This window comes from Leptopilina boulardi, unplaced genomic scaffold (assembly GCF_019393585.1).
Source record: "Leptopilina boulardi isolate dan_hultmark-lab unplaced genomic scaffold, ZJU_Lbou_2.1 LbouV2_328, whole genome shotgun sequence".
In the NCBI taxonomy this organism is placed as follows: Eukaryota; Metazoa; Arthropoda; class Insecta; order Hymenoptera; family Figitidae; genus Leptopilina; species Leptopilina boulardi.
The window spans coordinates 907,162-932,859 of NW_026137894.1; the positions used below are offsets into that span (position 1 = coordinate 907,162).

The 25,698-nt window shown below is 27.3% G+C and overlaps 2 protein-coding genes across 5 annotated transcripts in view; both read left to right on the plus strand.

Moving 5' to 3' along the window:
- LOC127285041 (venom metalloproteinase 3-like) overlaps nucleotides 1-8,307 on the plus strand; it is an 83,771-nt gene extending 75,464 nt beyond the window's left edge. For 3 of the 4 annotated variants that reach the window (XM_051310825.1, XM_051310824.1, XM_051310826.1), the window contains 5 exons: nucleotides 140-266; nucleotides 642-746; nucleotides 853-1,001; nucleotides 3,376-3,791; nucleotides 7,550-8,307. In XM_051310825.1, coding sequence (XP_051166782.1) covers nucleotides 140-266; nucleotides 642-746; nucleotides 853-1,001; nucleotides 3,376-3,791; nucleotides 7,550-7,686 — 934 coding nt within the window. In that variant the 3' untranslated portion in view covers nucleotides 7,687-8,307. The remainder of the gene's footprint in view (nucleotides 1-139; nucleotides 267-641; nucleotides 747-852; nucleotides 1,002-3,375; nucleotides 3,792-7,549) is intronic. The other variant, XM_051310827.1, reaches the window with a different exon arrangement.
- A 2,828-nt stretch (nucleotides 8,308-11,135) lies between these two features.
- LOC127285026 (A disintegrin and metalloproteinase with thrombospondin motifs 5-like) lies at nucleotides 11,136-24,552 on the plus strand. Its single transcript, XM_051310788.1, has 14 exons — nucleotides 11,136-11,180; nucleotides 11,240-11,454; nucleotides 15,984-16,073; nucleotides 16,197-16,310; nucleotides 16,401-16,479; nucleotides 16,582-16,702; nucleotides 17,023-17,152; nucleotides 20,357-20,508; nucleotides 20,634-20,683; nucleotides 21,468-21,606; nucleotides 23,078-23,224; nucleotides 23,317-23,446; nucleotides 23,536-23,649; nucleotides 23,774-24,552. Exons 1-14 carry the CDS (start codon nucleotides 11,156-11,158, stop codon nucleotides 23,831-23,833), a joined length of 1,566 nt encoding a protein of 521 aa, XP_051166745.1. The 5' UTR covers nucleotides 11,136-11,155; the 3' UTR covers nucleotides 23,834-24,552.
- Nucleotides 24,553-25,698: the final 1,146 nt, after the last annotated feature.

Consider the following 25,698-nt stretch of genomic DNA (forward strand, 5'->3'; position numbering starts at 1 on the left):
TTGCCCATAATATATTAAAACAGAAAATTACAAGTAGCTTTTTTTGCGATCGTTTGTAAAAAATAAAAAAGACAATGTAACTTAATGAGAAATAAATTGTAACGTGTTTTGAATGATATTATTTTCTTTTTTTTTCCAGTGGAGATACAGCGACTTGCCTGTATAATGCGCCACACGAAGATGAAGCACTGCCAAGAGTATTGCCAGGAAAATTATTATCGCTTGATGCACAATGTCGAAAGGATCGTGGAACGAGCGCTTGCTTTGTAAGAAATTTTAATAATTCGTCCTTTTCACTTTCATTTCTTGACCCTGAGAGAGAAACTTGCTTTGAGAGTTCATTGCACAAAATTTTTTTTTTTCTTCCAATGAGAGGATAATAACTGTAATAAATGTCAAACGTCAGGCGCAAAAGTAATAATAAACAGGTCTATAAAAATGAGTACAATTTTTTTTTTCCAAACAATTTTGTCTTTTTCAAGAACACTCATCATCATTGAATCAAATTAATTTATATACAACTAAAATCAGTAACAGATTTCATTTGTAAATAATTTCTTGAAATTTCACTGTTTTTTTTTAGTGATTAGTAATAATTAAAAATTAAAATAGAAAACAGTAATTATTATTTCTTATTTTAGAAAGACGATCGTGTTTGTGCTCAGCTATTTTGCTTCGACGCTGGCTCAGGTTACTGTGTGGCTTATAGACCAGCAGCTGAAGGTTCTCCTTGTGGCGATGGTCAGGTTAGTTGACTAATATAAAAAATATAGTGAAAACAATTTATTTATATAAGTAATAGAAAATAATATTTTAGTTTTTTTTTTTAATAAATTTTACTTGAATTTCCAGTATTGCTTAAATGGAAAGTGCGTAGCGGAGCACGAGAACATCATTCCAGATTATACTCAAAATGTTCCCACCTACATAAGGCGAGATTATAATTCTGTCACACAAAGTCGGCCATATTACTCGCAATACGGAAATACGACGGAATACAGGTAGATTATTTATTTTATTCATAATAAGTCTTTCAATGAAAGCCATGTGTCAGAGGATTCAAAATTTGTCTCGGGCACTAAATTAATTGCTTACATATATGATATTTGACAATTTTATTTCGTTTATTTAAATAATAATTAAATTTCGAATATTTTTAAAAATATAAGATGAATTTTTTTTCTTTTATTACTAATTGAGACTAGCTTTCATGATTTTTTTACGAGATACGAATTTTTCAAAATTTCATTTTTATTTTTGAACTTTCTTAAAAATGCATCAATTTTAAGTTTTTTTTTTAAATTTGTGTTTTTAAATGTACTTTAAAAAAAATAACATTTTTTTCAAACGATATTTTAAGGGGACGCATAATTATTGTTCAAATTAGAATTGACGAAATTTCTGTGGAGTTGAATTAAAAATTATCAAATTTATATTTAACAGAATCTTATAAAGTAGATTTTATAATGAGCCCAGTTTTAATATCAAAGAATTTCTATTTAATAAAATTCTGATTTTATAGAATTTATATTTAACTGAACTTCAGACCTCGGATCGACTTCCAAAAAAAGTCGAAAAAGTCGATTTTTTTTATTTTAACAAAATTTAATTGGTTAATAAATATTTTACTTTAGGTAAATAACTAATGTTATTAGATATTAAATTCATTTTATTAATTCTGTAATGAGAATAATTCTATAATGAATATTATCAAGAAAATTTATTTCGAATATTTCAGAATCGAACTAATTGTAAGACAAATTTTCAAAATTTCATTTAAGTAGGACAAATTTTTTAAAAAAAAATCTTAAATTTCCATTTCTATAATTTTTTCAAGTCTGATTTAAGCAATATAGTCGAATTAAAAATTTTGTTATAGTTTTTAGTTTTGATGGTCAAAAAAAAAAATTTCAGGCAATACTTAATTAAGTTTTACAGATTTTTAAATAAAAATTTTTTTTAAATAATAATTTTGGAAGAGTTAAAGATGAAATTTTTAGAAATAATTGAATTTCAAAAGATTTTTTTTAATTTTCAAACAATAATTAAATTTTACAAGAACTAAAAATAATTTATCAAATAATTTTTGATAACATTTTTTAAAAGTAATTATTGAATTTTCAAAGATTTACAATTCAAATTTTTGAAATTAATTGAACTTCAAGTGATTTTTCATTTCAAAATTTTTGTTGATTTAAAATAATTAATTTAGTGAAGAATTTTAGTTAAAAATTTGTTAAATTATTGAAATAAAGAAGATCTGAAGAAGATTTGCATTCTAAACTAAAAAAACGTATTTCGTTTAAAAATTTTGTAAAAAAAAATGTGAAACAAGTCGAAAAATTCGCATTTTATTAAAATAAGTCGAAAAAAGTCGTTTCTTTGAAAAAAAGTACGAAAGAATCGTATAATCTGAGGCCTGGAACTTTTATAAAGTAGATTTTCTAATAATATCGAATTTTCAAGTAGTAAAATTTCCTTTTAAATGAGCCGAAAGTTCTCAACGTTCATATGAACTTTTTTTTTCAATCTATTAATTTTTAAAAATTATGATGACTATATAAAATAAAACAGTAAATTAAACAATTATTAAATTAATAACTTTTTTTTAGATATTTTAAACAATATTTTGTAATAAAATTCGTACTTAAAGAAGTAGCAAAACAAATTTAGTTCATATGAACGTTCAAAACTTTTGGCTCATCCTTTTAACAGAAATTATATGTAGTAAAATTTTCATAAAAAAAGGATGAAATTGATGCATTTTTAATGAGTAAGTTATGAGCATTCAAAAATAAAATTTTGAAAAATTCGTATCTCGTAAACGGTTTGCTAAAAAAATGGAAAAAAAAATCATGAAAGCTAGTCTCAATTAGTTAATTAATAAAAGAAAAAAAGATTCAAAAAAATCGGACATATAAAATGCAGTCTGATTCATATTAAACAAGAAAATATTTGAATACTTACTGGCTTTTTGAAATAATATTTTACACTTTTCAAAAAATATCTTACTTAATTTAAAAAAAATCACAGAAAATTAAAAGGTATTAAAATAAGCTGCAACCCTTATTATTTTAATCAAATTTTGCTTATTTCAATCCATTTTGGTATTAAAATAAGCAAAATTGGATTAAAATAAGAAGCGTTGCAGCTTATTTTAATAACTTTTAATTTTCTGTGATGGTTTTCATAACGTTTTTCGAAATATAACTACTATTTCATGAGAAATATTTGGCAAATTTTTTTTTTTTTTTGATAGTAATACATACATATTTTACAGATAAAAAAAAATTTAAGGAAGTTATACTTATTAACTGACAATAACGTGAATATTATAACTAATAAATAATGGAATATTTCTCCCCACCTACGCAGGTATCCATGGGTTACAACTCGCAGCAACTTCGACACTAGATATAAATACTCAACACCCTCTACACCTAGTAGAACAGTTAGTCCCTATAAAGTTTTTTCACAATATACAACACCTGTTTATAATAATATTAAAAAAACACCAAGCACAACTTGGAAAAAGCCACAGGTTAAAACAACAAGATATGTTAACGATAAATATTATAATAGTCCCTCAATAGCAACAACCACGGAAAAAGCTTATGTTATTCATAATTATGTGAAAACATATTATCGCTCGACTAATAATCCAAAAGCAAATTATCCCCAAAGTAAAGTAACTTATCAAAAAACTTATCCCTACAAATATAAAAGTTCAGCCAGCTCGATGTCATATTCGTCAACGGCCGATGGAAATGAAACAGATGATGAAGGTCATGGTAAGATAATGTTGTTGACTGAACGTAACCTTTTTCTCTGTTCAAGTTCATTTCTGCAGTCTTTTTATTTCATATTATTACGCATGTGGTTTTCTCATTTCATTGCCTATATTTATACGACTATTAATATAGTCATTGTCCCATATACCTACTGGAATGGACTTTTATTCGACGTTTGATTTTTCTATTTTCTTGAATTTTACAGGGTAGCCACAAGTCAGGAAAAATTTTTCTTTTGTCAGGGAATTGTTAAGGAAAAAAACATTTTTCTCAGTGAAATTTATGAAGAGACGAATAAATGAATTCTAAAATTAATTTTTCATAACGCGGTGCAAAAAAGAGGCACTTTTTTAGCACGCCGTGCTAAAAAGTGCGTTTTTTTGCACCTTGTCATGAAAAGTATCGTTCGTAACTTGTGTTAATATTTGCAGATTTTTGAAAAAGTGTTTTTTTTGGTACAAGCTGTAGGCAAAGCTTCGCTTCGCCTACAGCTCGTCCCAAAAAAAACACTTTTTCAAAAATCTGCAAATATTCACACTCGTTACGAAATATACTATTTTAGAGTTTTTATTTTATAGACTTTTTATTTCATTGAATTTAAGAGAATTATTATTATTTGCTCAAATTTTCATTAGACAGAATAGTAATTAAAATGAATTTTCATTTTACAAAAAAATAATATTAGAAATAATTCTTCTCTATTCGAATTTTAATTTTGTTCGAATTTACATTTTTACAGAATTTTTAAAACGGCGAATTTTTATTGTACAGAACTTTCATTTATCCGAATAATATCAGACAGAAAAATACGCTAATTTAAAAATTAACAAAGTTATAAACAAAATTATGATTGGTTACTTTTAAAATTAGAGCCTAAATTTTTCTGTCAGATATAATATTCGATCAAATGACAGTTCTCTAAATTAAAAATTTTGCATTTTAAAAATTTTGTAAAATGTAAATTTAAAAATGTGAAAAATTAAAAATTTTTTAAGTTTAAAATTATCTACATATTTTAATTGATTAAAAAATTTCAAGTTATAGGGAATTTTAAATTATCCAAATTTTAATTGACTTTTTCAATTTATCCGAATTTTATTTTTTATCTAAATTTTTTAATTGGTTTAAATTTCCAATTATCCGAATTTCGATTTATTTACATTTTAATTTATGTTTAAAATTACCAAAATTTTAATTTGTCAAGATGTTAATTGATTTTTGTCTCAAATTTTTTTAAATTTTAATTGATTTAAATTTCAATTTATCTGAATTTTCAATTTATTCAAATTTTAATTGATTTAATTTTCAAATCATCCGAATTTTAATTGATTTATGTTTCATTTATCATACAAATTTTTAAAATTGTTCAAATTTTAATTGTTTTAAGTTTAAAATTATAAAAATTTGAATTGATTTAAATATTTTAAATTATTCGAATTTTAATTTATTTAAATTTCAATTGATTTATGTTTCAAATTATTCAAAATTAAATTTACTCAAATTTTAAATTTATTAATGCTTTAATTATTAATGAAAAATTTTAATTAATTAAAATTTGAAAATATTGAAATTAGTTATTTTCTCACTTATTTTTGATCATCTTTTTACTTATTTTCAAGAAAAAAATAGTAATTATTAAATTATTATTATTAATTTATAAATTAATAATAAAAAAAAAGTTGTCAGTAGAAATTTTATTGTCAGGGTAATTAAAAAAAATGTATTCTTGTGGCAACCCTTCTTTAAAAAATGGAGACAGTTGTTGGACTCTTTATAAAATTTACTTCTTCGATTTTTAAATTTTCATTTTGTATATATGCGAGAAAAAACTTTATTCGCAACATAGATCTTCATCTTTTGTCACTACATTTCGTAGTGTTAACTGAAACATATACTGATGTGGTTAAATATCTATATATCTATATTAAAATTAGAGAATATAATCATTTTTTCATATCAAATAAGGTTACTTTGACTATCTACACATATCAATATAACAGAACACACTTATACCTCATAACACTTTCGTCTACTATATTATTTTCCTTAATTTTGACTTTTCTCACCTCTACACTGATAATATAAAATAATCTTCTTTGTTTCAGCCAGCTCACTTCCAGACAGTGATGGCGATTATTATTTTAATTTCACGCATTTTTTCCATGTACTTACATTTAAGACTTGTCTTTCTATGTCAGGCAGAAAAGGGTGTGACAAAAAAAAAGAAAAAATAAACAGAAAATATATTTGTTTTTTTATTAGTTTTTTTCTTTTCTAGAACGTTTAAAATTAATTTTTCAAAAAAAAAATATTTTTTTAATGTTTACATTTTTGTTAAAAAACAAAGAAAAATATTTTTTTTACTTTTAAAAATTATTATATTTTATGTATTTAAAGAAAAATTCAATTCGCAGAAGGTTTACAAAAAAATAATAGCAAAATTTAAGTTAATTTTGTTCGATGTATTTACATTAAAAATTTTCCCATTGGTTTTTTTTTTGTGAATTTATTATTACACGCTGTTTCAATTATTATTTTCTTAATTAATTTTCCCTTCTAAATAAAAATCTTTGCTGAAAATTCTATTATCACACTTTCAATCTATTCTTTTCAAAATTTCAATTATATATACCTATTATTAATATTTAAGACTTTTTAAATGAAACTTTTAATGTTCACATACTTTTTTTTGCATACACGCTTTTATCCATATTTAAATAATTCTCCCTATGTATAGATTATATTTATTATTATGTAAATAATACATTATTATAAAATATTATTTATATAATAATAAAAATAAATAATAAAACAATAAAAGTAAATAATATAAATATATATTGAATAAAACTTTGCAGATTTTTACAACACAGTAAATATAATCGACACGAATTATTTTTCCTGATTCAAAAATATTTAAATTTAGCGCCATTATTTATATTTTTGTGTTATATGGTTGGTACATCTACTTGTCCCTAGATTCCTAACCTAAATATTTTTTTGTCGTAAAATTTCAAATGAATTAGGTATCTAAAATTATTTCGATTATTACTTTTTTTCAAAGTACAATAGAAGCTGGAGGTTTTCAGTAGCTTTATATTTAATAAAAATCTATTAGATGACAATTGTTTCAAAGTTAAAAAAAAAAAAATTGAAAAAACAGTATTGTAATATAAATAAAAAAATTGCAACAAAATATTGTAGAAATAATTTTTTTTAATGTAAAAAATAAAAATATATACGACAGTTGTCATTACATAATTTAAAATTACTAGAAAAACAAAAAACAAAAAAAAAAGAAATAGCGGTCTGACAGACCGCGAAAAGCACTAAGCGGGAGTTTTTTTTCCACGTGCAGTTTAAAGGTTTAAAAATCGACAAAAATTAGAATAAATTAAAAATTTTTTTTTTTATGTCTAGAAAGAATAAAGTTTAAAGAGAAACTTATTTGTATTACAAACGTAACGCATATAGAAATAAAATAAGTCATCAAATTGTTTATTTTGCATGAAACAATAAAATTGGAAAAAAATAATCCATCACTCAAAAATTTTAAACCCCCATGTGTCGATTAAATTTTTGATTGTTACAAATCTGCATATTGCTTTATCGAAATCAACGAATTATTTTGAATTGTTTTATTTGAAATGTAATTGCAAAATTAAAAAAAAAATAAAAATAAAATGAAGACTATAGACTAATTCTTCATATAGAATTTCTTTTTTAAAAATTTTTAAAAATTAATTTGCTTATTTTAGAAACAGAGGCCGATGAATGCAAGGACGTGGCGATTGATTGCGCAGGGCTGATCAGCAGGATGGGAACATGGCTGTGCCATCTGCAATCAGTGAAAAGCCGTTGTTGCGCGTCCCTCAAGGGAATCTGCAATAGTTAGAGAGAAAGCAAGAGAAAGAGGAACGAAAAAAAAAAAAAGAACAGAGAAGCTGGTGCTCACTATAAGGGCGCTAAACCTGTGCAAATGTCGATGTTGTATAAAATGCAAATAACTGTCGATTATAATTATTCGACAAGAACTTTATTTTCTTTTGTGCACTAATAGTGAAAAAGAATGAAAGTTTTCATTTTTTTTTTTTTTTTTTTTTTTTTTAAACAAACAAAAAAAAAGTGCAAGGAACAATTTGAATACCTCGCAACAATTGTCTTTATCATCCTTTTCCCCTCCCCTAAAAAAAAGTCCTCTCTCACATCATAAAAAAAAAATATTCGGAAACAATCCGAATTGGGCTAAAAAAAAAAGTTCTTAATTCCTATTAAATAAGGAAAATTGGAAATTTAAAGCCTGAAACAAAAAAAATCAGAAATAGTTCTGATAAAATTGTGAAAATGATCCTGAAATGAAGTTCAAACGTAAGCTGTGTGTACAAGTGATGTTTGTTTTATTTTAATTTTTTTTTTTTCATTTTCTATCTCGTCCTGATGTTAGAATGTATGTAGAGTTAATGAAGATTCTTATTTTGTTTTTTTAAAAAATAAATTAAAGAATCTATTAAATTGACTTTTGTCTGAAAACACGAGTCGTCTTTCATTTTCATATTTTGTTTTCTTTTTTCTTCTTTTAATATCTTGTGTATTCTAATCTTTTTTTTTTTTTTTTTTCTTTCGTTTAACTTAATTATTTTTTTTTTCTTTTTTATTTAAGTTCTCGATTGACGACATGGCGCACGAACGTTTGTTCATTAGCCCTGACTTATATAATTGTGTGACATTGGCGAAACCAACAATTTAATGAAGCGTTATTCAAGCAACGTGTTTTAATGACGAAAATATTTTCAAAAGACACTATTTTGTAGCGTAACAAATAAATAGTAGTGATTAATTATAAAAAAAAAAGTGTGTTATTTTTAATTCACCAGTTTTTCTATTTCAATTTTAGTGTTTATTTTAAAATATTTAGAATATTTTCTATTTAAATTAAAAATTACTTATAAAAAATTTTTTTTGAGGAAACTAAAACTTTTTACCTGAAGTTTTTTTTTAGAGTCACTGATTACGAATTTAATATTAATTTGTAATCAATAACTCTAAAAAGTTCCGAATAATAAATTTCAAACGAATTTGATGAATTTAGAAAAAATACTGCATATATTGGATCCAGCGTTTTGAATTTTCAAAATTTATTTCCAGATTGGTAATTAGCGACCCCTGAAAACCCCCGAGTAATAAATTTCAAGCGAATTAGAACAATTTTTAAAAAATCTTCCGTCATATTGAATCCACCATTTTGAATTTTAAAATACTGACATCCGATGAGCCAAAAGTTTTGAACATTGAAATAAACAAAATATTTTTTTCAATCTCTATAAATTATTAAAAATTATGATAGCCATGTAAAATAAAACAATAAATTAAACAATTATTAAATTATAATAACTCCTTTTTAGATATTTAAAAACCATATTTTGTAATAAAATTCGTATTTAAAGAAGTTGCAAAAAAAATTTCGTTTATTTGAAAGTTCAAAATTTTTGGCTCATGACATCCGATGACTATAATTAGCGTACTTTTTTCTAAATGAAAATAAATTTTTTAGATGTTGACCGTATAACATAACCTCAAATTAAAAAAACGGTTTTTATAACGCGATCAAAAATATTAGAAAAATTAATTCCAATCAATTTTGGAAAATCTACACTCAGAAAAAAGATATGTTTGAACCAAATGTACCATTTTTTTATATTTACCCAATTTTTTGGTTAGTTCAAACAAAATTTGTTTAATTCAAATAAATATTTATTTGATCTAAATAACTGTTTGGTTTATTTTAATAAATTTTTTGTACAAAGAAAAAATTTGATTGAGCTAAATAAACGTTTGGTTAACTGTATATCAATGCATTTATTTTGTTGATTTAACCAAAATTTGGTTGCTTCAAACGAATTTTTTTCTGAGTGTAGTAAAACACATTTTGGAAAAATTCCAATTTTTATAAACAATAGCTCATTTTACTTATTAAAAATTTTAATAATATTTTTATCAAAAATTATAAAAAATAATAATAAATGATAATAAAAATTAGAAAACAATTAAATTAAATTGTTTTTATTAAATAATTTGTTAACATCATACACCGAGAAAAAAGATTTCTTTGATTCAAAGAAAATTTATTTGTTTAAAACAAATTATCTTTGATTCAAAAAAATTATCTTTGTTTTAAAGAAATTTATTATTTAATTCAAATAAATGTTTCTTTGATCAATGTTAGTATTTATTTGATTTAATGCACAAATTTCTTTCATTCAAAGAAAATTTTTATTTTGAATCAAAGAAAACAAGTCAAAGAAACTGGTTTCTTTAAATCAAAGAAATCTTTTCTCTGGGTGTAGAAAAAATTACGATTGCAGAGTATGTTTCAATGAATAAAATAATAATTTAAATATTAATTGAATAGAATTTCCGATTTTTGTCCTAAAAAAAAACAAAAATGTTAAAAACATACAGGTTAGAAATCATTTTTTTTATTTGAGGTTATGTTATGATCACCATAAAATTTTTCTAATTTTTTTGAAGTTACGTTCATTATACAAAAGTCAACAGGTGATTAAATATATGAATAATTATTATTGAAACTTTATCTTGTTTACAATAAAACAATTTAATTGCGATTTAAAAAAATGTGTTTTAAAAAACACGTTCTACGGAATTTAACTTTTATCCTTGTATAAATTTATCAGATATTCTTATCCTTGATAGTTCAATGTCTTCGTATTACATATGACCTTTGATTTGTTTAAACAAGTGTTTTTTTTGTTGTAATTTTTGTCAGTTTTGAAATACGTCAATAATTAAAAAAAAAAAAACAAAAATTAAAATTTCACATTATCATTTGAAGTACATATATATATTAACTGTTTGTTTGCTGTACATTAAATATTTAAAAAACTATTTACTTATGTTTAAAGTAAATTTATCGTACATAGATATAGGTGCAAAACTTTTTGACAACAGCTCACATAAATTCATTTTTTTTCAACTCAAATAGTTGTTGTTATTTTTCTTTGCTTATAAAAAAATTTATTATTTTTTATAGTAATATTGATAGGAGATAATGATTCGTTTCGCGATTATTATGTTAATTATGTGCGCGATAAATGTGCAATGTCAACAGGTGAGATTTAAAAAAAATACAGTACAAAATTAATTTTCTTCACAAATCAGAAAAATTAAATTACAAAATTTATTATAAATAAATTATATTATAAATAAATATTATAAATAAATAAAAATAAAATTTACATTATAAACTTAATAATAATTATTTCAATTTAAATAATTAAATGAGTTTCATTAATAAAAATAATTCTTATTTAAATTAGAATCCGGATTTTTTCACTGAAGAAGAAAAAATGTTGCTATTTCAATCAAATTCAGGTAAATAAAAAAAAATTATATTTTTAGGACTTCATTTTAAAAGAAATATAATATTTCAGTTCCAAAATATGAGATCGTTCATATCAAGCATAATATTAAGAAAAGATGTTTATATAAAAATTATGCTCAAGTTTTTCTAAAAACTTTTAATAGAAGTTTAACGTTATATTTAAAACCTGAAAACAGTGTTTTACTTGGTAAAAAGACAAAAGTTTGGAGTGCTGAACCAAATTTTCTTTCACCACAGGGTGTTAATTATAAAGTTATTTCGGATGTAAGTATATTTTTAATTATTATCCTTATGTACATATATAAAGTGGCTCAAAAGAATATTCAAAAATTTAGATTTTTCTCAAACATACACTACCGGTAAAAAAAAATGTCTTTAAAAGTTTTTATCTCTGTTCAAAATCATCGTAGAAAGTTTTTTAAATAATTTTTGGAAAGATTATAAAATTTACCGTAAAATAATCATATAGTATAGGTATCATATACTAACTGAAAATGCCGATTTTGAGAAAACTAAATAAAATGCTAGTAAAATGAGAAATTTTTTTTTAATCTATAGTCTATCTATTTTAAAAGTTAATGTAGTTTTTAAATCCATTATTATTTTTTGATAATTTTTAACAGTTTTTTTTGTAAAAAATGATTTTGTGCAGCGAGGCAACACGGCACGTTGAACTCCGCGCTGGGGAGAGTTGTGCCGACGCCGGGGTCGGTTGTGCCTCACAGATTTTTTAGTTGTTTCAGTTGAAGCAAATGATTTTACGTGTAAGAAATAAAATAATTATTGCCAATATATGATTTACTATTATTTATTAATCATTTGTTATAAACTTTTAAAGGTTTTTAGGAACAATCTTAAGATTTATAGATTTTAGTAAGTACAAATAAACATAATTTGACTTATATTCTGTAAATGCATAGTTAGTCAGTCACTTAAAATATAATTTTCGTAATAAGTATTTTTATTATAAACATTCAAAAGATTTTTCCAATAATCGTAACATTTATAGATTTTTGTAAATAAATAAACATTTCTGAATTAAATTTTACAATTAAATAATTAGTCAGTCTTTTAAAATATTTTTTGAAATAATTATTTGTATCGTTAATTAATTGTAAAAACTCTACTTTCTGATTAATAAATAATTTTGAATACATGAATACTTATTCCGAATGCGATTTATTGAAATTACAATTGACACACATATATAACTGACCTTTTTTTTACCCTTCACACATTTTAAATGTGCCAAGTTTTTGCAAACTATGCATTGAATCAATTTTTCTCTTGATTTCGGGTTGGAATAACTATTCGAACAAACGAGGCAATAGTAGATTATGGTTATGTAGCGATTGACAGCGGCACAACCAGCCCCAAGCGAAAAGCACAATTAACATCGTTGCGTCGATACTCACTTTTATCATATATTAAAAAAGTAGATAAATAAAATGTTAAGATCAATACACCATTGAATCCCTCGATAAATTTGGATCATTTAAAAAAAATACGTATCGATATCTTTAAAAATGCAAAAAATAGACCAAAAAGTGTAAACATGAAAACTTGCACGTAAGTGACGCCAAAGCACCAAATTACTAACAGTTAATTATTCCGTGAAGCAAACAAAATCAAAATAGTTGCCAAAGATGCGCATAAGTAAAAGAATACTTCTCTCACTTCCACTTTTCAAAAAGAAAAATTTGTTTTTGAGATATTCTTATCGGCACAACTTACCCCCGGTACTTTCAGCCCCGGTCTCCCCTAGGCTAAGAGGCTAGTGGCGATAAATGGGCCACCAACGTTGGTGTCAAAATTAGTACATTTTACTTTTTAAACATTTTAAAATTATTTTATTTTAAATATTTCTCGAAACGCTGAAACTTTTTCAAAATCGGGCAAAATACCAAGGATCCTTATCTTATAAATTTCTTAAATCCGAAAGATTGTACAAATCTATACAAAAACGCGATTGTAAATAATGAAAAGTAGGAAAATAATATAAAGATAGCTTTATTACGTCCTGCAGCCGTTAGGTGGCAGAAGTATGCAGGGAGCATAATGTCGCAGCTGATCACATTATATTACATTCCTACTTTTCATTTTACAATCATCGCGTTTTTGTATAGATTTGCACAATCTTTCGGATTTGAGAAATTTCTAAGATAAGGATCGTTGGTATTGTTAAAGTGCGTTCATACATCTTCTTTTATATCAACTATGGCGTGTAAATGATCTAACCTAATTTCTATATTCCTTGTTCTTGATCATTAAAAAATGGCGTCAAGTGCACTGTATTTTTGTACACGTTTTCTCTTTTAATAAACTGTTCTATATAAATAAATGATAAAAGTCAAAGTTAAAGTTGATTTATTTCATCCATAAATAACAGGTATTTTGGCCGATTTTGAAAAAAGTGTCCGTGTTTCGAGAAAAAAGTATTTTAAAATCAATGTTTATCATTTTCACGTTCAGTGCTGTCTTTATAGGGCGACAATTAAATGGTTAAGAATTTCAGAGACCGTTCGACACTCTTTATTAGGAAACTTTAAATATAATTAGAAATGATTGGGAAATAAATTAATCATTAATAACTATTGACACAGACATTGGTGCACTATTTAGCGCCACTAACCTATTTCGTTCCTGTCAGTCAGCTGCGAGTCAAGCGATCACCCAGATAGCACGTAATCTTGCAGCAACCTTGCGGCAAACTTGCCGCGCAATATTGCCAACCTTGCGCGGCAATATTGCCACAAGGTTGCTGCAAGCTTAAAATGTCCCACCTGACACAAGCTTGCATGGTAAGCTTGCGGCAAGATAGTCGTGCAAGGTTACTACAAGATTGTTCAATAAGTTTATCGCAATATTGCTTGGTAAGCTTGTGGCAAGGTTGCTTGGCAATTTTATGGCAAGGTTGCTTGGCAATTTTATGGCAAGCTTGGAGCAAGCTTGCGGAATTTAAAAAAAAAAAATTTTTTTGGAGGGAAGAAATTTATTTCTGTATATGCATTGAGCACCAGTTTCTGGGAGGTCAAAAAAATTTATTGCGCAGCCGTAAGTGCTTGTGATTGCAAGTGCGCATAGTGCTCATTTTCGTAAACCTAAAAAAATTTTTTGTTAATATTCCGCAAGCTTGCGCCAAGCTTGCCATAAGATTGCCAAGCAACCTTGCCACAAGCTTACCGAGCAATATTGCGATAATCTTATTGAACAATCTTGCAGTAACCTTGCACGGCAATTTTGCCGCAAGCTTACCATGCAAGCTTGGGTCAGGTGGGACATTTTAAGCTTGCAGCAACCTTGCGGCAATATTGCCGTGCAAGGTTGGAAATATTGCGCGGCAAGCTTTGCGCAAGGTTGCTGCAAGATTACGTGCTATCTGGGCAGTGGAGTCGCTGCATTAAAAATCGTCCGTCATTACTTGATATTTAGTCAATATTTAAAAGTATTCTTGTGCTTAATTGAAAGCTAAAATTTCAAGCTTTTATTTAGCTTAATTTCAATTTTGTTTATTTACTTGTTTAGAAAATGCAGCCTGTCAAATTCAGATAATTAAAATTCAGTAAAATTGAAAATTACACTCCGTTTTTATTTCTCAAAAAAAAAAATTGAATAATTTTACGGCAAATTGAATTATCTTTCCAAAAATCGTTCAAAAAATTTCTACGATAATTTTGAACAAAGTTAACAAATTTTCAAGATGGTTGCGTTTTTAATAGTATTTTTGTAAGTGATATGTGCCTGAAGTTCTGAACGTTCAAATGAACAAAATCATTTTTTTGGTCTATAATTTTTTTTTAAATTACTACAGCAATGAAAAATAAAAAAGTACATTAAACACTTAATAAATTTTTAAATTATTTTTGTATACAGAAATCAATATTTTATAGTTAAATTTGAAGTTAAAGAAGTAGTAAACAAATTTTTCGTTCATTTATATAGAATTTCAGACACATTAAGTGGTTGCACAATTTTCACAGGTAAGTTTCAAAATTTTTTTTTATAGGATATGTTTAAAAAAATTTTTTTTTTTTTGCACGGATAGTTTTCAGAAATTTTGAGAAGCAATTTTTAGGAAAATCAAATTTTTAAGTTTTCTTAAAAATAATTTTATCAATTTTTTGTAATATTAATAGTACATTGTGTGGCAAGGGCGAAAAGTAGTTAATTCCTGACCGAGTGTGAATTTTGCCGCACGAGCGAAGCAAGGACGGCAATCGCCCGAGGTAAGGAATTGACCTTTCCGCCCGTGTTGCACACGATGTTTTTTGTCCAATTACACGATAAACAAAACGCCTAAGGAAGTAAACTAGAGTAAAATCAAAGACCAAATATTAAATGTTTAAGATACTGGATATATTTTTATAACGTTTGAGGGAAATTTATAGTATTATATTTTATAACATTATTTAAAAATATTAAAAATTTGGTGAACTAATTATTTAAAAATACTCAACTTGAAAAATGTGTCTTAAATAACCCGCAGAAAATTACTTTTCTAGAGTAGTGGACGGAAAAAAATTTTGCCGCCCGGTGACTTCATTGAGCGGGAGGCAAAATATTTTTCCACCCGCTGACGTCACTGAGCGGGCGGCAAAAATTTTTTCCGTTCGTTATCGGTGGTTGGGCGGCAAAAGCCTACTTTCCGCCGGCTGTACCTGCACGGAAAGTCGCGTTTATCGTGCATGTAGAACAAAAAATAATTAAATCACAAGATAAAAAAATATACATTTCTTCTTTCTTTTTTTTTAAGAATTTAAATTTAAATTTACAGAAGGTTTTTTAATTTATAGTTTACGAATATTAAATTTAAAACTTTGCATGATGTACGAAATAAGGCATCTGTATCAATGGAGGAAGACGATAATGGAAATATAAATTTGGTAAATACAATATCAAATAAAAATTAGCATAAAATTAAATTACTAATTAAACATTTAAATTAAAAAAAAAATAAATTATACACATAAATGAATAATTTGAGAACTAAACATTTTTTTTTAAAGTTTGGTCACATCGGCGACGATTTAGTGATAAAACCCCTTCCACAAAGAATGCTCGACAATCATAATGCGAGAAATAGACGAATAAGAGATTCTTTTTACTATAATTATTCTCAAGTATGTAGAACATATATTAAAAATTTGTATTTTAATAATTACGTATGCAAAAAATTGATCTTTTAAAAAAAAAAAATTCTTTCGTTTTAGAATAATTTTTGGAAAATACCATGGAGCCAAACAACTCCTCACATTGTTTACAAATTGCCTCCCGTGAAATATAATAAAGGTATACGTATAAATAAAAAAAAATTAAAACTCCACACTTATTACAAAATTTTCACAATAAGTATTTATTTTAGAAAAAATTAAAAATAAACTTATTTTCCAGTTAAATGGCCGAAGAAATTGCAAAAAGTTTATCAAGAATATAATAAAAATAAATCATCAAATTCCAAAGTTGATATTGTTTATCCAGAGATTTTGCTATTCGTAGATAATTCATTATTCAAGTAAGTCATTATTTAAAGAGGAAAAAAATTTAGCGACGCCAATTTTTTTGACATAACACACAATACCTCGAAATAAGACATTGTCAGGTCAAAAAAAATTTAATTTATTATTTTTAAGTTATTATATTTTTTCCTAGTGTAATATTTATTAATTTAATATATTTAATTATTTTATAATAATTAATAATATTATATATTAGACATTGTTTTTCAAATTTCAATTATTAGGTATTGGAAAATTAATTGAAACTTTATGATAAAAGAAATTAATAAAAATACTATTATAATAATTAAAAACATAATTAATAATTTATTTATAGTAAACTTGGTCGAAATGTGGAGGATGTTAAGAAATACATTGCAACCTATTGGAATGCAGTTGATTTAAGATTTAGACAATTAGAAGATCCAATGGTCCGATTAAATATTGCTGGAATTATTTTATCGACGGTAATTTTTAAAATTGTTTTAGATATAAAATTAAATAATATAGGTAGGTAAACCTCCAAGTACCATTTTCACCAAACAATTTTTTTCACGGCAGAATTAAAATTTAATTTACTTCTAAAGTACCACATTCAAAAATTTAAAATTGTTAAAATAGCACTAAAAATTTTTTTTCGAAAAACTACTTTTAACTTAAAAAATCATCCCCTTTAAATTTGAAATTAATGTTTTAAAAAGATCTTGTAGGGTCAACTGGGGTAAATCCGAACGCTTTTAGTAAGTTTCAACAATAACATAAGTTTTTTCTTTAAAAAAAAAATACTTCCGGTATTCTGGTGCATGAAGTTGTTACTTTACTTCCATAGAACAATTTTATGGGGTAGAAAAATTTTTTGATAAATTACAATCGCAGGAAACTTAGCGTTCGTATTTACCTCGATACTTTGCAACTTTCCTTAAATATGGGGGTAAATACGAACGCCACTGTATTTCAGAAAAATCTTAGGGAAAATAAATTTAAAGTATTGCAATTGTTAAACTTATATAAAAACTCAAAAAAAAATACGATAATAAACCTATTATGTAATAATGCATCATATATAAATACAAAAATCAAACAGGTTAAAAATTAAAATGCATTACACAATTAAAACCTTCAATAACTTTATCAAATCATAACGGATTTTTGCAAAACTTGGTAAAGAAAGTATTTTGGAGTGATTGAATGTAAATACAAAAATAAAAGTCAAATTTTTTAAATTCAAAATGGCGTACTTTCCTAAAACTTATTTTTAAAAATGATCAAATTTGCTAACCCTGAAACCCCCCGAGTAACAATTTTCGAGCGAATCCAATGAATTTTTTAATTCTCGTCCGCCATTTTGAATTTTGAAAAACTGACTTCAAATTGGTAATTAGCGACCCCAAAAACCGTAGAATACCAAATTTTATTAAGATCCTGAAAAACTTTTTTCAACAAACCATTTGGCAAAAAAATTGAAACACTCCTTCGAGAGAACAGAGATTAAGTTTCTGCTTATTAATTACTAACGAGGATACGTATAGAAAGAAAAACTTTTTTCTATGTACTTTTATAATGTTAAAATAATAGTGTAATCAAATAAAAACAATTTTGTGTGGCTTTGATGTAAAAAAAAATTATTAAAAATACCGTTCGGATTTACCCCAGTTTTCCAATTTTCTTGGGTAAATACGAACGGTCTGATATTATTAATAAAATTTTACAGAAGGCAAAAATCAAATATAGTTTCTGTTGTAGTATTCATAACAAACAATTATAAATAATAAAATGAATTTTTAGCTTCTTTTTCTTCAAATACGAGACAAAATACTGAAAGAGTGTCATCTTTGATTTTCAATCTTTTTTGCAATACTTGTTATCTTTGTTTATGCTGTTGCTAATTAACAAACAAAAAATGGGATAATACTTAGAATCTCTTCAAGAGGATCTGAGGTAAAAATTCTCATATCGAACTTATTTTTAAAAATTTTAATTAAGCTGAAATAATTAGCGATCGGATTTACCCCCCGTTCGGATTTACCCCGACTGACCCTACAGAGGATATTAGAGGGAATTTGAGTTTAAGGGTGAATTTTTTGTACACGGAGATAAATAGATGGTACGGGGTACTATCTAAATTTTCTTTTTGTAATTAATTTTTGAATTTTATATTTTTGGTTTTTTTATTTTATTTATTATTAGGTTTTATTATATTTTATTATATTTTTTATTTATTTTTTATTATTGTTTTATTTATTATTAATTATTTATTATTTTTTTATTATAATATTTTATTATATACAAAATAATACCAAAAAAAAAATTATAAATATTTTTAAAAATATAAAAAATTAATTTAATTAGTTAAAAATTATGGTATATTGAAAAAATAACGGCAATTAACACTAGAAATTAAAATGCTAAATAAAGTAAGTATATAATAAGATATATCAATATTATTATTAAATTAACAAATGTTTAATACATTTAAAAAATTTTATTCATCTTTTCAATAAGTATTTTCATATTTTAAATAAATTTCACAAAATATAACAATAATAACATTGATTTAAAATTTCTATTTAAAAGCATTTTGAAAAAGCCCGCCGTTTTTCAACTGTTTTTCAACTCATAAAAACAGTCGAGGGTTAAGAGCAAGATTTTTTTATTCTCTGATAGTTGGTCGAGTAGGTTCTCGGTTAGGGTCTTTGGTTAGTGTCTGTCGAATCCGTGTTCAATTCCCAGTCTCCTCAAATTTGTTTCGAAAATTTTCTCGTTAAGTTTCCAAATGAAAATAAACAGGACATAATTAATAATAATAAAAGTCACAAGGATTTTCAAATTTAGAAAACAAATAAATTTTTTTTTAATTTAAAATGTATTTTTTAAAAATTGCAGCAACCTTGCAGCAACCTTTCCAGAAGCTTGTTGAAATTCTCCTGCAACCTTACGTAGCAAGCTTACATCAATCTTTCACGGCAAGCTTGCCGCAATCATTCTTAGTATGCTTGCAGCAATCTTGTAGCAATCTTTCATGGCAAGATTGCAGCAACCTTTCCTGGAAAGCTTACAGCAAGCTTTCACGACAAGCTTGCCCTGGGTGGGACATTTCGCTAGCTCAGACAAGCTTGCACGGTAAGCTTGCCGCAAGCTTGCTGCAAGTTTCCGTGCTATTTGGGATAGTACCGGATAACATCTACTTTTTACCATCTTAAGATCATAAGTTCTTACCATCTATTTCTCTCCGTGTAAAATTCTTTTTAGGACTATCTTTAAGTACTAAATTAACTTGAAATTCTTATGGAAAGGATTTTTGAAAATACTTATTTTTAATTTTAAGAGAGTAGTTTTTGTAGGTAAGAGTAGTTTTTGAAAAATTCTTTTTTGCTTCCTTTCCTCACGAGGAAGCTTTGTATTCGTGGCAATTTTCGATTTTTTAAAAATGGGTTATATGGGCTTATTTTTATCTAGAATCCATATATTTGAAGTTTTAAACAAATGTCCGGATATATATGTGTGTGTTTGTGTGTGTGCATGTGTGTATGTCACAAAATCTTTTGTACAAATTATCTCTAATACACTTCGATGGATTGTCCTGAAATTTTATATGCTTATTACAGTCATCAATACCTACCTTGTTTAATTGAATATTATTTTTTTTTTTCATATTATGTTTATAATTCTAGGGAAAACGAGAAGTGCCATTTATAAAAAATAGTGCGATCGAAGAAAATGAAATAGATGCCGACAAAGTATTAAAAGAAATAGGACATCATTTTTTATTAAACAATATCTTTGCGTATCGTAAAGACTATGATTTATTTGTAACAATGACAAGGTATATATAGATTTTACAATATATATATATATATATTTAAATATGGTATACAGTTTGAAATTATTATGAAAATTTACTAACATATTATATAATTTTATTTGTAATTCATTGTAATTTTTATGTAGTCGTGACATGTGCAATTGGGAATCAGGATTTAAATATTGTGATACAATGGGTAAGCAACATTTTTTGTAAACATTCTTTTTATAAATAGAGAAGGGTGGGGTGAAAAAGCTACTTTACTCAAAACTAAATTTTACAATAAAAACTATAATATTATAGATACAACGGCCAAACTAGAATTAAAAGTTGCATATTACCTACCCAATCAGCACGAAAACTTGCAGCAAACTTGCAGGAAGTTTGTCGTGCAAGATTGCAGTGCAAACATGTAGCAAGTTTGGTGCAAGCAACAAAATGTCCTCTTGTGGCAAGCTAGTTAAGCAAGCTTGCATCAAACATGCAAAAAGTTTGTTGCAGGCTTGTATAATACTAAAAATAAATTTTCAAAACGTTTTGTTACTAAATAAACATAAAGGGCACCTAGATTTGGAGGCTAAAAAATTTATTGCGCAGCCGTAGGAGCTTCTGTTTACAACTGCGCATTGTATTAAGTTTTGCAAACTTGCAGCAAGCTTGCCCTGCAAGGTTGCCGTAAGAGTACATTTTGTTGCTTGGACCAAACTTGCTACATGTTTGCACTGCTATCTTGCACGGCAAGCTTCTTGCAAGTTTGCTGCAAGTTTTCGTGCTGATTGGGTAATTGAATTTATATTTTAAATGCGTCTGATAAAACTATTTAATAGTTTTAATATAAAACCCAAATGGCTTTTTCACCCCACTCTACTCTATTTATTATTTAGGTATAACAGTCCCATTTTGCTTGCATTAACTTACAACAAAAAATTCTTCTTATATGGATAATCTGGTGTAAAACATTTAAAATATTTATAAATTAGGTTACGCATATGTTGCTGCTGCCTGTAATATACTCAATTATGAGAATAATGATGAAGATATGATAGAAGCTGTAGGAATGGTCGAAGACAATGGTGGATTTAAAGGAATCATACCTACTGCTCATGAAGTTGGTCACTTGTAAGTAATATAAATGGTGCAAAATTTTCGAAATGTCCTTGAAAAAAAATTTAAAATTATGTCTCTCAGAAGATATTCGAGAAACAAGATACGCGAAATTAGATCACGATATTCGCGAAACGAAACTAGATCGCAGAATTCGTGAAATTAAATCACGGTATGCACGAAACTAGGTCGCGGAATTCGCGAAACTAAGTCTCAATTAGTATTAAAAGAAAAAAAAAGTTTAAAAATAATTATATAGATTTTAATGTAAATTGGTGTCTGATTTGTCGTAAAATACATCATATTTTAATTAACGAAATACACTTGTGTAAATATTTTTATATATACTTATACCCATGTGCGAAATGCCAACATTGGCCCAGTAATGTCTGACGAAGTATGGCGAACTTTACTGGACCAGTACTGGCGATCAATTCGTCCCATTACTGGGCCAATATTGGCACCAATTCTCGGTTACTCTAATTTGCCATTATTGGGCCGAAATCTGTCCCATTACTGGGCCAATATTGGCAATGCATCTCAGTTACTCCAATTAGCCATAATTGGGTCGAACTCCGTCCTATTATTGGGACAATATTGGCACCGTTTCTCGATTATTCTAATTTGCCATTATTGGTCCTTCTCTGTCCTATTACTGGGCCAATATTGGCACTGCGTCTCAGTTACTCCAATTAGCCATAATTGGGTCGAACTCCGTCCCATTATTGGGACAATATTGGCACCGTTTCTCGATTATTCTAATTTGCCATTATTGGGCCTTCTCTGTCCCATTACTGGGCCAATATTGGCACTGCGTCTCAGTTACTCCAATTTTCCATAATTGGGCCGAACTCCGTCACACTACTGGGCCAATATTGGCACCAATACTTGGTAATTCTACTTTTCCATAATTGAGACGAACTGTGTCCTATTACTGGGTCATTATTGGCTCATTGACGGCTGAAATGTTGAATTTATTTTGACAAGTCATTTTTTCCAAAGTTGTAACGAATCTTGGCCCAGTAATGGCGCATTAACGGCTGAAATGTTCCTCAAATGTATAGTGTAGTGGTTAGCGTGTTAGACTTCGGTGCGTAGGTTGCGAGTTCGATTCCCGCGAGCGTTACAAATTTTCAAATGTTTAAACAATTGTCCTTTCTGTCAGGACTTGAATTATAAATGTATAAAAAATTAATTAGTTAATTAATTAATTATTATAATTTTTTAAACTTTTTTAAACTTTGACAATACTGGGCCACTAATGGCAGCCAAGATTGGCCCAGTAATGACGTCTGATACTTGGCTGCCAAAGTCCAACCGCAGTTAACACCACAAGAGTTGGCCCAATATTGTCTGCGAAGACTTGGTGCCCGATTTGACAATGCTGGGCCAATATTGGCTCATGTTGGTTTTCGCACATGGGTAATTGTTCATTTATTCAATAAAGTATAGTTACTAAAAAAATAATATTGTTTAATTGTTATAGACTGGGAGTGAAACACGATGTATCTGTTGACAACAATAAAAATTATTTATGTGAAGATGGTTATATTATGCATAAGGAACTTGCATTTTCTGACAATTCATTTGACTGGTCGCCTTGCAGTTTGCTGAATTTTACAATTCACTTGAAGTAATAAATTAAATATTGATTTAAATAAATAATTTCTTATGACTCAATGCATAAGTGTAATTTTTTTTTTTAAATTGTTACATTTTTTTTAGTCATCCTAATACTACATGTTTAAGAAACAAACCAAATATTGGTGATAAAATAGAAAATTTTTTACCCGGATCACAATATTCTCTGGAAGATCAATGTCAACAATTTAGCAGGGGATCAATACCATGCAAAGTAAGGGAATTTTTTTTTACATATTTCAAACTTTTCACTACTTTATATTTTTTTTTAATAACAAATGTTTCAAACTTATTTTCTGTTAGCATGATCTGCGTATTAAAAATGTTTGCATGGGATTAGAATGTTATGTAACATCAAGTGGAGAATGTGTAAAAGTCGCACCTGCTGCTGAAGGATCTTCTTGTGGATATAAATCAGTAAGCTTTTTATAATAATTATCTATTTTTATTTTATGTTTATTTCTTACATATGACAAAAATTTTATATTTCAAAAATAATAGATTTGTTTAAAAAAAAAAATTTTTTTCCCCTTCATTTTAGATTTGTCTTCATGGAAAATGTATATCATCAATATATAATAATTATGAGACGGTGATGTAAAAAATTATTTTCACAATGTTTTAAATTAAAAATTTTTGAACTTTGTTTATTAAAATTAGGCCCCTTGACCTATGTCCTTGGATTTTGAGGTTATATTTGAACTAAGGCCTTGAATCCTGGAAACCTATGCTCTAGAATTTTGAGGTTATGTTTGATCTCTGACCAATCTCTAACCTGAATCGTGGAACCCTATGCCCTTAAATTTTAAAGGCGCTCCCACACCTCCGGCTGCCTGCCTGCAGGTTACCATGGCAACGCATGAGAGTGAGTGCGACAGAAAATCGGAATATTCAAATTTTTTGTCTCACTCACACCTGTGCGTTGCCATGGTAACCTGCAGGCAGACAGCCAAAACGGTGTGAGTGCGCCTTAAGGTTATGTTTGATTCATGACCTTGAATTTTTGAGACCTCGGAACTTGAAATTTGAGGTTATGTTCGTTTCAATACTAATGTAGGTAGATATATAGGTCATTCCATGTCAAGAGTAATCAACCTAACCTAATTCTGTCAAAAATATGGGTTGGGTACACTTGACATGGAATGACCCATACTGGAGACAGCGGCGATATCTTTTTATAATATAGATAGAGAGAAAATGACTACAAATGTAAAAAATATAATAAATTATTTAACAAGTAATGAATACTTGAATTATTATTATTCTCTTTTCGGTAAATAACGAACAAGTGTGCGTTTTTAGCTGCATGGCGTCAGAAAAATGAGCATAACTTCTTTAATATTAAGAGCACGAAGTAGTATAAGGAGACATATCGTTGTATATAAAAGATGGCCCCGTTTTCGGTATTCACGGTTCTCAAGTTTTCACCAATCTAATTACACTTGCGCCAACCGCGGGAAATTGTGGTATTAAACTCTGTATTCTGTAAACACGTGATTTTAATACCGAGATTTCCCTCTAGAGGCGCAAGTGTAATTAGATTGGTGAAAACTTGAGAACTGTGAATACCGAAAACAGGGCTACATTCCGTTAGAGCCGGCCATAGGTGATATGTCTCCTTATACTACTTCGTGATTAAAAGTTACTAACCCAGGTGGAAAAGTTCCCGGTAGTGACTACCGGTAGTCATTACCGCTCCTGCTACCGGAATATTCACTACCGGTAGTCACTACCGGTAATTTTTCCTAGACTATCGGTAGCCACTACCGGTAATTTTTCCGGGACTACCGGTAATTCTTCCGGTACTACCGGTAGTTACTACTGGTAATTTTTCCGGTACTACCGGTAGTCACTACCGGTAATTTTTCCTAGACTATCGGTAGCCACTACCGGTAATTTTTCCGGGACTACCGGTAATTCTTCCGGTACTACCGGTAGTTACTACTGGTAATTTTTCCGGTACTACCGGTAGTCACTACCGGTAATTTTTTTTTTACTACCGGTAATCACTATCCGTAATTTTTTCCGGGACTACCGGTAGTCCCGGAAAAATTACCGGTAGTCTAGGAAAAATTACCGGTATTGACTACCGGTAGTGAATATTCCGGTAGCGGGAGCGGTAATGACTACCGGTAGTCACTACCGGGAACTTTTCCACCTGGGTAAGTTTTTATTTTAATTTACTCGTTAGAGTTTTGCGCATCAAATGAGCCTAGTCTGAGTTTTCAAAAACATTGAGAAAATATTTTAAATCGCAATTGTTAAAAACAATTGTAAATTTTTGTTTAACAACAATCACTTTAATTGAACTGTAAAATATAGACTTTAAGCTTTAATTTAAAAAAATCGACCCAATTATCGTTACTCGTTTTCGAGTTATAAATGAAAAATTCATTACCTCTAAAGTTCAACCCCCGATTATTTTCAAAAATAATTAATGTTTTTTGAAAATATTTAATGGGGTAA